This window comes from Archocentrus centrarchus, chromosome 21, assembly GCF_007364275.1.
Source record: "Archocentrus centrarchus isolate MPI-CPG fArcCen1 chromosome 21, fArcCen1, whole genome shotgun sequence".
Lineage (NCBI taxonomy): Eukaryota > Metazoa > Chordata > Actinopteri > Cichliformes > Cichlidae > Archocentrus > Archocentrus centrarchus.
The window spans coordinates 29,863,397-29,877,574 of record NC_044366.1 but is presented as its reverse complement, the minus strand read 5'-3'; the positions used below and the strand labels follow the sequence as shown (position 1 = coordinate 29,877,574).

Genomic DNA, 14,178 nt, shown 5'->3' with positions numbered 1-14,178 from the left:
GTAATCTACTAATGGTGAGATGAAGCTTCATGAAGCACTTATGCTTTCCAGTCAATTGGTGAACCCATGGGTCAAAACTGCGCCATCAAGAGGACAGTCAATGTAAAACAGACTGATTATAATCACACCAATGCTTTGGTGCCTGAAGCTTTGAACAGAATAAAAGATTTTTGTGATGACAATAAATAAATCCTGAGCTAATATGGTGTCTGTCTTTATGATATAATGTTGGGGTCAAGAGGGAAAGTGGAAATAAATTGGGGAGAGAGTTGTGATGTGAATGTGATTGTGTTACCATACTTGGTTGGTAAGTGTGCTCACTAGAGACATTTTACATATTCGTTTTTATTTAGAAATAACAGCTTTGCTGCAGTGCTGGGCGTTGTCTTTTGTTTGAAACGATTTCATCTGCTTCAGAAAATACCCTTTCACAGGGAACAGATGAAGCTGGGGTAATAATTTATTACTATGCACACACATTATTAGGAGAGATCAGCTGAAAATGTTCCCAAAGAAGGAAAATTTCCTCATTCTGGCTGGTTCCATCACCAAAAACAAAGCAGCTCAAATAGATTGCAAACCAATTCGCAACAGTCGCCAATACCACAAACTGTGAGGCAGGATCCACTGTGTTTCGCTGCCTGTTATATTTCAAATCGCACACCAAATCCATGAATCGTTTCCTGAATGACTCACGTGGTACGGCCAGCTTGCGAGGCTTCGCACTTCACGACACAAGACTCGATACGCTTTTCACAAGTCTCCCTCAATTACTCGATACACGCTTCGAAGCCTCGACACAGAAGGACACATCACTAGCTTAATGTGAAAAAAGTATTTCTTATCCAGTTACTCAAGTAATCGATGGAATAATCAATAGAATACTCGATTGCTAAAATAATCAATAGTTGCAGCCCTAATGAAATTTGCAACATACCATAAGCCAATGCATCACCTTCTCACATAGGAGCAACAGGATTCAGGTGATAGAGCGATTGTTGTAAGTAAGTAAAGTTTATTTATATAGCGCTTTACACAGACAAAAAGTCACAAAGTGCTGTACAATAATTAAAACACAATATAAAAAAACAGATAAAACACCATGTTAAAACATATTACCATATTAAAAGAAAAAGAATAAAAATAAAGTCAACAGAAAGCCTTGTTAAACAGAAAAGTTTTCAACTGTTTTTTTAAAAGATGCCACAGAGTCAGCTAAATGGCGATGGAGTGGTAAAGTTCCAGAGCTTTGGCACCACTGCCTGAAAAGCTCTGCCCCCCTGGTCCTTAGTCTTGTATGTGGGACAACTAAAAGTTTTTGTTTTTGTTTTGTGAGAGACTGTTGAATTATGTAAAATTGATCCAGGCATTTAAAAACAATTTTTAAAAATAATAATACAAAAAAGATGGGATTTGTATCATTATCGGCAGCTATCCAAATGTAAAATATCGGTATTTGTATCGGACATAAAAAAGTGGTATCGTGCCATCCCTAATATATATGAGTTAAGCCAAAAAAAAAGGTCCATTCTACAGACTTATGCAGTGACCCAAACCCTTAGACACTTTGATCATTTTATTCACAAATGTAAACAGGAAAATAAAAGGCCTCCTTTGTTTAAAAGTGTTTCTTCAGCTTTTTTCATCCCTGATGACTTTTTGCTTGTACTACTAAGCTTATAGTACCTCCATAGATTTAAAAAAAATAAAAAATATATGGGAAAATTTGTTTACATGTTACTGGAGAACTTAATGAGATCCATAGAGGATGGAAGGTTTTCTGATAAAATGAAGCCACAGACTCAGTCACTCACCTTTGTACTCCAGTGCAGCGAATAAATTACTACAATTCTCTAAGTCTTGTCTTTTCATTTCATTTATACCTGTTGTGTGATTTAATTCCATCGCTGATAAAATTTTGGTTCATTTTATGGATGTTGAATTAAACATAACATTAATAACTCTTGGTGGGTTTGTAGAATTGCACAGATACAGATATCTTTATTTTGTCATCATATTCACACTTTATATTCTGATACTCTGCTGTAATTCCACTATAGTGTGCATTATCTGGACTCACACAAACCTTCATGAGCCAATGTACATTTTCATTGCAGCTTTATTAATCAACTCTGTTCTTTACAGCACAACTATTTATCCTAAGCTTTTATCTGATGTTTTGTCTGAAAAACAGGTTATATCATATCCACTCTGTCTCTTCCAAGCTTTTTCATATTACACCTCGGCTGGTTCAGAGTTTTTACTGTTGGCAGCCATGGCCTATGACAGGTATATGTCTATATGCAAACCCCTGCAATATCCAGTTATCATGAATAAAATAACTGTACATGTCTGTTTGGTTTTAGCTTGGCTTGTATCTGCTTTTGAGACTGCAGTGTTAGCTGTGTTGTATTCTAATGTAAAACTCTGTAGGTTTACTCTGGCAGGAATTTTTTGTAACAATTCATTTTACAAGCTTCAGTGTGTTCCCTCAGTAGCAATATCTATATATGGTGTAGTCACGGTGATAAATATTGGCCTTCTGCCTCTGCTTTTCATACTTTTTTCATACATCAGGATTCTTAGGATATCTTACCAAAGTTGTAGAGAAGTGAGGAAAAAAGCTGCAAAGACTTGTTTACCCCACTTGCTGGTGTTAATCAACTTTTCCTTTTTTATTGTTTTTGATGTAATTATAGTTAGACAGGAATTCGATTTATCAACATCTCTTCCTTTGATATTAACTTTTCAGTCGATTTTATTTCGTCCTCTTTTAAATCCAATTATATATGGACTCAAAATGAGTGAAATTTCTAAACATCTCAAGATATTGTTTTGTATAGTTAAAAAACAGTGATATTACTGCATTAGTCATAGTACAATCATTTCATCTGTAATTGTATTGCAAATGAGACATGATGTATCATCTGATTTCATATGCTATGACATTTTTATAAGGTATTGTTAATGTCTGTTCCTCTTTTGATCAAGTGTGTAATGGCCATAGAGCAAAGATAAATTAACTGTTGCTGTTAATGTCTCAAGCCTAAAGGGCTTGTTTGTCTTCATTTAACAATTTCTTTCTTTGTTTCCATTTAGCACAGCTGATTATTTGTCACTGTTGATTTTTAAACACATTGAAAATGAATAAAATGAATCAAATGCCACTGATCTGTTGTTAGCAAGTTACTTTATTGATAGGGAACAGCATTGCTCATTCTGTCACTGACATGGAAATGTTAATGACAAGGAAAACAATGGATACAATCTTTATATTATAGAATAGAAAAAGAAATTCTCTATTGCACATTTACATGCAATGAAATTCTGTTAAACAGCTCTCCCTTCTTTTACAGCAGCATATAAAAAGTAAACAAGAACAAAAAACAAAACAAAAAAAACCCCAAGAACATAGAGACAAATATTAACGTAAATAAATATAAATACCAACAAAAAAAAAAAAAGAAAAGAAAATATAGGCCTAAATGTCTATAAAGTGTGAATGCAGGTAAGGTGCAGACTGTGAAGTGCAAAGTCCAGTGTAATGCAAAGTCTCAAGTCCATGCTCTGGCTTACAGCAGAGCTTTTACGACACTGAGGAGGAAGCTGTGTTTATAAGGACCTGTTTACATGAAAATGTTTTCAGATGTAAATGGCAAAGTTTTGATGCATTTCGGCCTCCTGTTTATACAGAATCTTGAAGGGGGCCTAAGCAATATTTGATTTTACTGCACTGCAGTGGTTTGAATCATATTTATCTAATAGACAAGGTTCTGTACTAGGACAATTTTATTTGCATTTTAAATGCTTCCCTTAGGCAGTATTATTTGAAAGCATTGCATAAGTTTTCATTGTTATGCAGAGGATACTCAGCTTTATCTATCCATGAAGCCAGATAACGCACATCAAATTAGTTAAACTGCAGGAATGTCTGAAAGATGTAAAGGCCTGGATGATGAAACTGAAGTTCTTGTGCTCGGCCCCACAAATCTTAGAAACATAGTGTTGAACCAGATACTTACTCTGGATGGCATTACCTTGGCTATTTATCAATAGAGTGATAAATATTGGAGTCATTTTTGACCAGGATATGTCCTTCGATGCACATATTAAACACATATGTAGGACTGCTTTTTTGCATTTGTGCAATATTTATAAAATTAGAAACATCCTGTCTCAGAGTTCAATTCAATTCAATTCAATTTTATTTATATAGCGCCAAATCACAACAAACAGCTCCCAAAGTTAATGGAGCTGGTGAGCACTCTATTTGTTGGCAACGAAACTGACCACTAAAGACTGAAAATGACAGTCTCTCTGAGTTTGTCTGACTGTGGCTCACAGCAGCCCCACTGATAACATATTCTAGTCTCTTTAATAGTGGCAGGCCCTGATCATCCTGTTCCACTACCGCGTGGCAGGTCAGGTAAGTGGTCATTCAACAAAACTCTCTTCATCGTCTCTGCCTAGCTTAATAGCACAGAGTCCTTCAATTGGTCCCAAGCTGGTAGCAATGAGGTAAGCTTCATTAGCTGTGACCTGGTGTAGGTTTTTCTTTATACTCCAGACCAGTCATCTTCTCTCGCCGGCCGACATTCTGCTTGTCTGAGACACCTGGGTTGGCAGTGCTGTACTCTGTAGGATTGTGCACCCTCTTCACTGGTTACCTCTCCTCTTGGTCAAACATTGGAACACCCCTTTGTTTCGAGAGCAGGCAGTTATAGCCCTGAATTTCAGCATCTCTGGATCAGTGCTGGCCATTCCATGAATGGCCTGCTGATCCCGGACAAGCCCCCATAATCTGTTACAGGCCCTGAGGGGTGAAGTCACCATACCAGTAATGCAGTCTGACAGAATATAGCAATTGGGAAGAGCTATGATCATGATGGAGTGCTGCCATTCATGTCCAGATTGCGACTGAGGTAAACAGGAATTCCCCAGAAAGAGCATCCTGATTGGCAACTAGTCCCACAACAAAGGTTCCACTTTGTTCTTAATAGCTCTGTACCCTTAAAAGCACATGACAATGTAACATTAAAATATCTACCATGAAAGATTACATTAAATAGTCCTTTTAAATTCAAGTGAATTCAATTTTATTTATGTAGTGCAAAATCACAACAAACCCTCACCTTAAATACAGCTACTGAATAACAAAGTAACTAAAAATATTGGGGTGACACATTTTTAGGTTCACCACAAAAACACAAGATGTAACAAATCTGTTAGATATGATGTTCTGAGCAATTATTAACTCTTCTTAATTGGCTCCTTGTTAAATCGAGAATTTAATTTAAATAATTCTTCTCACATACAAGGTCTTAATCAGGCCCCATCTTCACTTAAAGATTTCATAGTACCATGTTACCCCAGTAGAGCACGTCTCTCTCAGACTGTTGGCATACTTGTGGTTCCGTCCGTATTCAAAGTAGAATGGGAGGCAAAGAAAGAAAGAAGGAAAGCCTACATACATCAGCTTGTAATAATTTGTTTTACTTAGAGCCTGCCAGACCTAAAATGACCTTTAGTGTATATTCACAGAGCAAAGGGCTGTTATATGGTACATTCTTAGATGGCATCATCCATCAGGATGGAAGAAGTAAAAGTTCCAGTCCATGGTGGTTCAATATCTGTAAGACTGTTTTAAACAAATTTAAACTGTCAAATGATCCTTAGCATAGTAGATGGGTTACTAAAGCCTATAGCCTATAGAATATTCTGATTCTATTACTCTCCAGAGGTTGACGAAGGTCACATAAATGTCTCTTTTGGTCAGTAGTTCATTGAAATCCATGGAGGGTGTAACTGTGTTATAAAAACACATGGCAAGCTCAGACCATGCTCCAGCTGAACTGTGGATAGCAGCTCATACATGTAATTCAAAGCCAGATAACTGAGGATCATTTCAAATATAGGTAATATTCTAACACAAGCAGACTGCACTCTGTATTTATGTATTCTGATGTTTAACTCACATTTCTGACAATTCTAATGGATGATAAACTAAATTTAACTTACATAACTCTTGATGGGTATGTAGAGGTGGAGAAGTACAGATATGTATATTTTGTGATTATTTTTACACTATATGTTCTAATAGTTTGCTTTAATGCTATCATTATTTGTCTGATTGTGATTCATCAAAGCCTTCATGAGCCCATGTATATTTTTATTGCAGCTTTGCTGATTAATTCTACTTTTTACAGCACAACTATCTACCCAAAGCTTTTGCTTGATGTTTTATCTGAAAAACAGATCATATCACACACAATGTGTCACTTTCAATTTTTTTTATTTTACACTTCAGGGGGGTCACAGTTTTTACTGTTGGCAGCCATGGCCTATGACAGATATGTGTCTATATGTAAACCTTTGCAATATCCAGCTATCATGAAAAAAACTACACTCTGTGTGTTCTTGGTCTTATCTTGGATTGTGCCTGCTTGTGAAGTTGCAGGAACATCAACACTAAGTGCTACCTCAAGACTGTGTACCTTTACTCTGCAAGGAATATTTTGCAATAATTCAGTTTACAAACTTCATTGTGTGAGTTCAAGAGTTCTGTCTGTTTATGGTGTGATTGTTTTGCTCAATGTTGCATTTTTTCCTATGCTCTACATAGTTTTCACTTACACAAAAATTCTTGTAATATCCTATCAAAAGTGTGGAGAAGTCAGGAAAAAAGCTGCACAGACCTGTTTCCCTCACCTACTGGTTTTATTCAACTATTCATTGTTCTGTACATATGATATTCTTGTAGTTCGACTGGAATCTGATATTTCAAAGACTGTACGTTCAATACTGACTTTGCAAGTCGTTTTGTATCATCCACTATTTAATCCAATCATATATGGACTAAAAATGAAAGAAATTTCAAGACAACTCAAGAGGTTGTTCTGCCGAGTAAAGTGAAAAAATGATAGGTTGGTTCATCTTTGAAATAAATACTTACAGTAAAACAAATACTTAATAATGGATTTATCCCATCAGATATTCACCACATAATTATATCAAACCTCATAATACTGAGGTTTGCTACAGTATTAAATGTGAAGACATGCTATCATGTCTGTTAAATTCACTTAATAGGCCCTCGCTTTGTCGGCGTTTTGATTCCTGGGCCTATTTTGCTAACCATCAGTTTAGCAAGATGCAGTTACAAAAAATGCAAAGATGGGAGAGAAACTCCAGTTGTGATTTTGCACTATATAAATAAAACTGAATTGAATTACTATATTTAAAAAAAACAGTGGAAGCATGGGTTTTATGTTTGTGTTTCTTTCTGAAAACAGTGGCAATTCAGATCAGTGAGTGAAGGCTGAAACAGAATCACAGGCTTTTGATATGACAAATCGGTTACAAATGAGTGGAAACTGTGTTGTCTTGTAGAGTGAATTTCAGCTGGCATGCAGGATTTATCCAGAGGAGAGATGAATTATTACCGACTATTTCACTGAATGAACCTGAAATTTGTGTGTAACAGCTGATCTGTACTATATGTAGAAGAACATAAACATGTTTATCATTAAATCTGAAGCTGTCTCTGTGTTATTGATGAGAGTGTGACTGCACTGAAATGTATGCATCGCTCTTGTGTTTTCTCAGCTGTGTGAGGCTGTAGGTGCTTATCGGTCAAAGTCAAGTCAAAGCTATTTGTTGTAAGATTCAGAGAAACTCACACACTAACAGTATTTAAAGCTACATATTAACAGAAATTTCAGTCTTGTATGTAACAGTTCTGACAGAAGTACAAAAAAAATAAAATGTCTCTGACCAAATAATCGGGAACAGAAACAAATTGATGAGGGTGGTCTGAGGGCCTGGCATCCTCTAGTGGCCTCTGCACTGTGGAGCCCGATTAATATTAGCCATAGAATACCAGAGCTGGCAGGTCCACCACTGGCACCTTGTGCTTTTCACCCATGAGAGCAGGTCCAGAAAGTGTACAGAGAAGCCGTGGAATGGCATATCCACAGAAGGACGCACAGACCTCTAGAAGCTAGGCAACAGGACCCAGACTGCCATTAGGGCTCAAGTTGCAATTCTTGGACCCATTGTCAGACTCTACACTGGTGCAGCAGTTCGTGGGTTCCTCCTGGTGCATGACAGTGCCTGGGCTAAGGTGCAGCCAGTTCCTGGAGGATGAAGGAATTGATACCATTGACTGGCCCGATGCTCGCCTTTCCTAAATCCAACAGATTATCTTTGGGACATTATGTTTCCATCCATACGATGCCACCAGGCTGTACCTCAGACTGTCCAGATGATGCTCTGGTCCAGATCCCCCCGAGGACACAATCCATTGTCTCATTAGGAGCATGCCCCGACATTGTCAGGCATGCATACAACCACTTAATACCATTTTGAGTTTCTGTGATCAAAGTTTGAACAGAAGAAATGGACTTGCCTATAAACTCTGCCCGCCTACTCTCCAAGCTATAGTGATGCAAACTAGAAAGGGAGAAGGTTCACCATCAAAGGAAAAATTGTGCCTTAAACTGCATTCTGGTAACAGTGCTGGGGCACAACGCTTACTGCCAGCCTTTTTAACCACTGCCAATCAAGCAAAGAATATTCATTTTTCCCTAGTAACCAATGATATAACTCTTGATGGGCATGTAGAAATGAAGAAGTCCGGGTTTGTTTATTTTTATATTATGTTCACAGTATATTCTAATAATTTTCTATAATTCTACTATGGTACAGTACCAGTCAAAAGTTTGGACACAGATATGAATGGGTGAGTGTGTCCAAAATTTTGACTGGTACTGTATATCATCTGGGTTCATAAAAACCTTCATAAGCCTATGCACATTTTCATTGCAGCCCTGATCGTTAACTGTGTTTACTCAAAACTTCAGATCTAGTATTTCCTGGAGGGAGACAGCTGAAACTATTGGAATGATATGAGGGAATGAAAAGTGAACAAAAAAGAGCGAGGACCAAGGAGGGGGGAAACTAGCATTTTTTTTGTTTCTGTCGCCTGGCACCACATTTAAAACACCAGCACATGACCACAAGGTAATTAACACACATAATGCAGCTCACACAAGCATAAATGCTGGTAGGTTGCATACCAAGGCCTCGCATAGACCCAGCAGAGAAGTCTAATTAGTATCTAACCAAGCTAGCTCTCTGAGCAGCTCTGACAGAACCAGCAGCGCAGCCATGCCACCTTTTGGCATGGCTGCGGTTGATTCACTCGGTACAACACATATAGTATGGGATATCATGCCGTCGCATGTCCTGCTGAAGACACATCTATTCATGTCTTTAAGGCAGATGACCTGTGATGACATATATGCGGCTCCACATGCACATAATATATACTCTGTCATCACAGTCATCCCTCAGTTCCTACGCTCTTCACCTCACTAAGAACACCTCTGCTGAGGCGGCTAGCTAGCTACTGCTAGTTAGCTCTGTTGTCTGCCGGCTCGAAGTTAGCTTAACTGCCCCTGTTGGTGTTAGCCCAGTTGGTGTGTGGGCTGTCCGTGGAGTGCTAATTTTGAGTTTCTCTTGTGCATCATTTTTCACTTTGAGTTTTTGGTATCAATACCAAACCAAAGCAGGCAAAACAGAATCTTCTGTTTGCTCCTGTCCTCAGGGGTGCGGTTTCTCTTTGCACGACAAGGACCAGCACGAAACGTGCCCCCGTCTGTCTAGGAATTGTGCACGCTAGTAAAGCAATGACTGAGCCAAAAGCCTGTGTATTTTGTCACCAGCTCCGGTGCTGGACGCTGGAGAGATGGGTGACTTTCGTAGAGAAAGTGCTGGGAAGGACAGCTGTCACACAGCATGACCCTCTACCCTCCGAATCTGGTGCCCTGGCTTTGTCTGGGTCCAAAGGCGAGGAGTATCTGGTCGGTGTCCCCTAGCTGGGCAGACCACATGGATTACGGTGATGGGTTTGCCAAAAGCAAGTCAGAACAGTTCAAGAGCGCTGGCAAGCTTCAGACTGAGCTAGCTTACCAGGATGACGATGACCTGCTGGACATCGGCCTGGACTTGCATGGTCTGTCAGAGGAAGAGCAGGAGAGCCTCTCATTGACCTGGTTTGCCACTGCGCCAGCCAGCCATGACAATGTGTCTTTTTTTTTTTTCGCTGTTTCGCTTTGCAGCGGACTAGCTGCAGGTGGAATGGCCCTCTCCTTCGCCAGCTCAGAAACCATCATGGTTCGTGAGTTTTTTCCTCCTGCACGAGCCCGTGGCGGTCAAAAACTGCCTCCCAATTTTCCCAGACTTTGTCTCCGAGCTAACCGCTTCATGGAGCAAATCACTATCTACCCGTGTCACTGTGCCTGGCTATGGACAGTATCTGGAGTTCGACGGTACAGAAGAGGCCGGCTTAGCCAACCCTCCTCCAATGGAGCCATCCCTCTCGGCTTACCTGGCCCCATCCCATAACCATGATGTGTGTGGCCCATCAAATTTTGCAGATTCTTTGTATCTCACCTGGACAAGATTTATCGGGCTCAGGCGGGCACTGCCTGCAACCATGAGCTCCGTCACTATGCTCCAGACGTACCAGGCAATGTGCCTGGCAGAACTCGGGCCACTGGTTCCCCCAGACGGTACACTGGCGTCTCTCCTTCATGAGGTCAGAGTCACCACGGATTACATTCTTCATGCATCCTGCTGTGCAGTGCTCTCCATGAGCTTGAACAATAGTGGTGCAGGGGCATATGTGGCTGACACTCTCTGATGTCCCAGGTAGGGACAGGGCTGTTTATTTGCTGTTGGGCTATTTGGGCAATCACTCAAAGCCATTAAGGCTAAATTTGAACTGAGGAAGAAGCAGACAGAGGCTCTGCTCGATATCATACCCAGATGTGATACCAAACCTAAGCTAGCAGCTAGCTCTCACCGGTCCACCATTTCTCTGCCCACTGGGAAGACAGCAGCACCCACCGTTGCTTTGGGTGCGCAAGTAGCAAGAAGCCTCAGTCCTCCTAGCTGTGGGATTGAGTACAGAGGGGCTCCAGCAGCAGGGAGATATGTCTCCCCCCCATTTGCTGCTGCCCAAATGGTGTTGCCCAAGTTTTGTTCAGGTAGTCAGTCCCAGAAGGCGCTGTACTCTAGTAACACTGTCTCCCAAGCACAAACTCCCTGCACACAAAAATGTTTTTTGTTGCCTCAGGTTGTTATTCCCAGTGTGGATGTGTTAAATTTTCAGGTGACCACATCAAGTGTTCCTGCTGTGTTTCAGTGTTGTGCCCCAATAAAGGTGCCTCCAACAAACTATGTGAATGTACGTGTTCCCATCTTATGATCAATAAAAAATGCATATTCTCAAGCAATTGTAAATCCTCAACCTGCAGGCCAAATGAACCAGCTCAGGTAGCTGATCCCTTTCCCCACAGACACACCGGGGGGGGGGGGGGGGGGGGGGGACAACGCCTCAAGTGCAAGTGAGCCAACTGGCTTCTCACCTCCCTCAGTGGCACGTTTGCACCGCCTCTCTGTAGGTGGTGAGAACCATTGCGGCTGGTTACTGGTTGCAGTTCCAGGCCAGGCCACCTCACTTCCATGGTATAATAAGTCCTACCAAAATAAACAAACAGTGGCGATACTAAGGGAGGAAATAAACAGGCTGCTGCAGGAAAAAGCAGTATGAGTGGTCCCCACTTCTGAGACAGAAAGGTTAGTACAGCCTCTGAGAGAGGGGAGTCCGCTTTTTAGTCTAGCTAGATGACTGGGCTCTTGTAGTGAGCTCCAGAGACCAGGTGGCGACACGGCTCTCGCTGGTTCTGTCATACATTCAACCACAGAGATTTTCAGTGAATCTTCAAAAAGCTCACTGACACAGAGTCAGCACATCCCTTTTTTTGATCTGGAAATATGCTCACTCTCTGGCTGCGCACACTTGACGGAGCACAGAGTGGCTGCGTTTCACCACTGCCTCGCTCAGTTTCAGTTGGGACGCAGACTGCATGTCCAATCTTACAGTTGTGTGGCATGATGGCATCTATGATTGCCATAGTGCCACTTAGGCTGTTAAAGATAAGAGCATTTCAGAGGTGGACACTCTCTCACTGCCTGTGTGCCTCGTATTGCGGCACCTCCGGAAGAGGCTGACAATAACTCCATCTTTCATCTTAGCGTTTCGCCCTTGGAGGGAGCTCGGGCTGCTCCACCAGGGCTCTTAGATTGGGAGGGTGTCATTTCGCAAGGTGGTGTCCACAGATGCTTCCCTGAGGGGGTGGGGGGGGTGCTGTGTGACATAGCATTGGTGAGCGGGCTCTGGACTGTGGCACAGCGTGAGCTGCAGATCAATCGCTTACAGCTGCTAGCCGCATTTTTAGGTCTCAAACATTTTGGTTTGAGACCTAAAGTGCTAGGGCTTCATCCACTAGAGGCTTGTATACTTACAAATGGTGAGCCTTTGAGCAGTGATGCCAGGACCAGCACATTATCCCATTCCAGCACTCTATTGTGGATGTTTTGGCATTCCTGCAGGGTCTGTTGATAAGGGTCTGTCTTTTTCTAAAATGAAGGTCTATTTAGCAGCTATAGCTGCCTGTCATATTGGCTTTGATATGGTGATACCAGGTACGCATCTTCTTGCCACATGCTTATTGAAAGGGGCTCGCTGACCAAGACCTGTGGTTAGGTCCAGCGTCCCCTCGTGGGACTTGACTTTGGTGCTGGATGCCCTTTGTGGTCCCCTTTTTGAACCCATCGAGTCTGTAGATATGAGTTTTTTTTTAATACAAGACTGCGCTTCTTCTTGCTTTGGCCTCTGCAAAGTGAGTGAGTGACCTTCATGCATTGTCTGTGCATCCTTCATGCACACAGTTCTCTTCTGATGGCCTCAGGGTCGCACTACACCCAAATGCCAAATATCTACCAAAGGTTATTCTTGCAGCTTATAGCTCTATGGAATTTGAACTTCAGAGCTTTTGCCCCCCCTTCTTTTGCATCCGAGGAGGAGAGGAGGTTGCATTCTCTGTGTTTGGTGCATCTGCTAAGGGCCTACATTGACCGCACTCAGAATGTGCGTTTATTTGACCAGTTGAGATTCAGTTGACCAGGCTCTCCCACTGGATTACGGAGGCCATCTCCTTGGCAAATGGCACTAAATTTGTCACTTTGCCTCAGGGTGTGAGAGCACATTCCACCAGGGGAATGGCAACCTCATGGGCCCTTTTTAAAGGGATTCCTGTGAGTGATATTTTCGCTGCAGCTAATTGGTCATCACCACACACTTTTGTTCAGTTTTGATCATTTGGATGTGACAGCCCCATTCTTTCCTTTCTGCTGGGTCTGCCTTGCACTAGGGTGCTGGTGATCGGACTCCATCTCGGTGGCTGCTCCAGGGCGTGTATATATATGTCCCATACTACTGTATATGTGTTGTACCAAGTGAATTGACTGAAAGGGAATGAACAGTTATGTCTATAACTTCTGTTCCCGGAAGGAGAGGAATGAGGTACAATACTAGGATGCCCAGCGCAGCTGGGCTCGGTCAAGAGCGACTATTGAACTGTGTGATGACTGTGATGACAGAGTATATATGTGTGGGCAGAGGCGCACATATCATCTGCCTTAAAGGTGTGAATAGAGGTGTCCTTCAGCAGAACACGCCAGGGCATGATATACCATATGTGTTGTACCTCGTGTCTCTCCTTCAGGGAACAGAAGTTATAGACATAACTGTTCATTTTCACAGAGAAAATAACTGCAGGCTAATTAATGCACTGCAGGTATTAGGATGCACTGATAAATTTGTTGCACTTTGATTTTTGCACCTGACAAAGTATGAAAAACTAAATAACTAAATACTAAAACTAATGAAACTAAATTAAAGCTAAGCATTAAACAAAAAAAACAAAAACTAATAAAAATGAGCAAAACCAGTCTAAAAACGAACCAAGACTAACTGAACTAGAGGGGAAAAGTTACAACAAAATAAAACTGAACTGTAATGTAAACTCCAAAACTGTTATAACCTTAGTTCAGAAACACTAGTACTGATGTTCAGTATGGTTTAGTGCAGGGGTGGGCAAACTACGATTTTTTTAATCCAGCTCACCAAAGATCGGTACAAAATTGCCCAAATCAAATCATATCATAATTGTGACTGATGTTGCGGATTCTGAGAATTGCTAAAACAAAACTAGCACCAGACTCCGATGCACTGGCAAAAACAACACTGTTCCCACTAAAAGTAACACC

The 14,178-nt window shown here is 41.2% G+C and overlaps 2 protein-coding genes across 2 annotated transcripts; both read left to right on the top strand.

Annotated features, from left to right (window-relative positions):
* The first annotated feature begins 1,930 nt into the window (after positions 1 to 1,930).
* LOC115800169 (olfactory receptor 6N2-like) lies at positions 1,931 to 2,857 on the top strand. Its single transcript, XM_030757425.1, has one exon. It carries the CDS (start codon positions 1,931 to 1,933, stop codon positions 2,855 to 2,857), a length of 927 nt encoding a protein of 308 aa, XP_030613285.1.
* Positions 2,858 to 5,991: 3,134 nt separating this feature from the next.
* LOC115801104 (olfactory receptor 6N2-like) lies at positions 5,992 to 6,912 on the top strand. The gene has a single exon (XM_030758817.1). It carries the CDS (start codon positions 5,992 to 5,994, stop codon positions 6,910 to 6,912), a length of 921 nt encoding a protein of 306 aa, XP_030614677.1.
* The last annotated feature ends 7,266 nt before the right edge of the window (positions 6,913 to 14,178 follow it).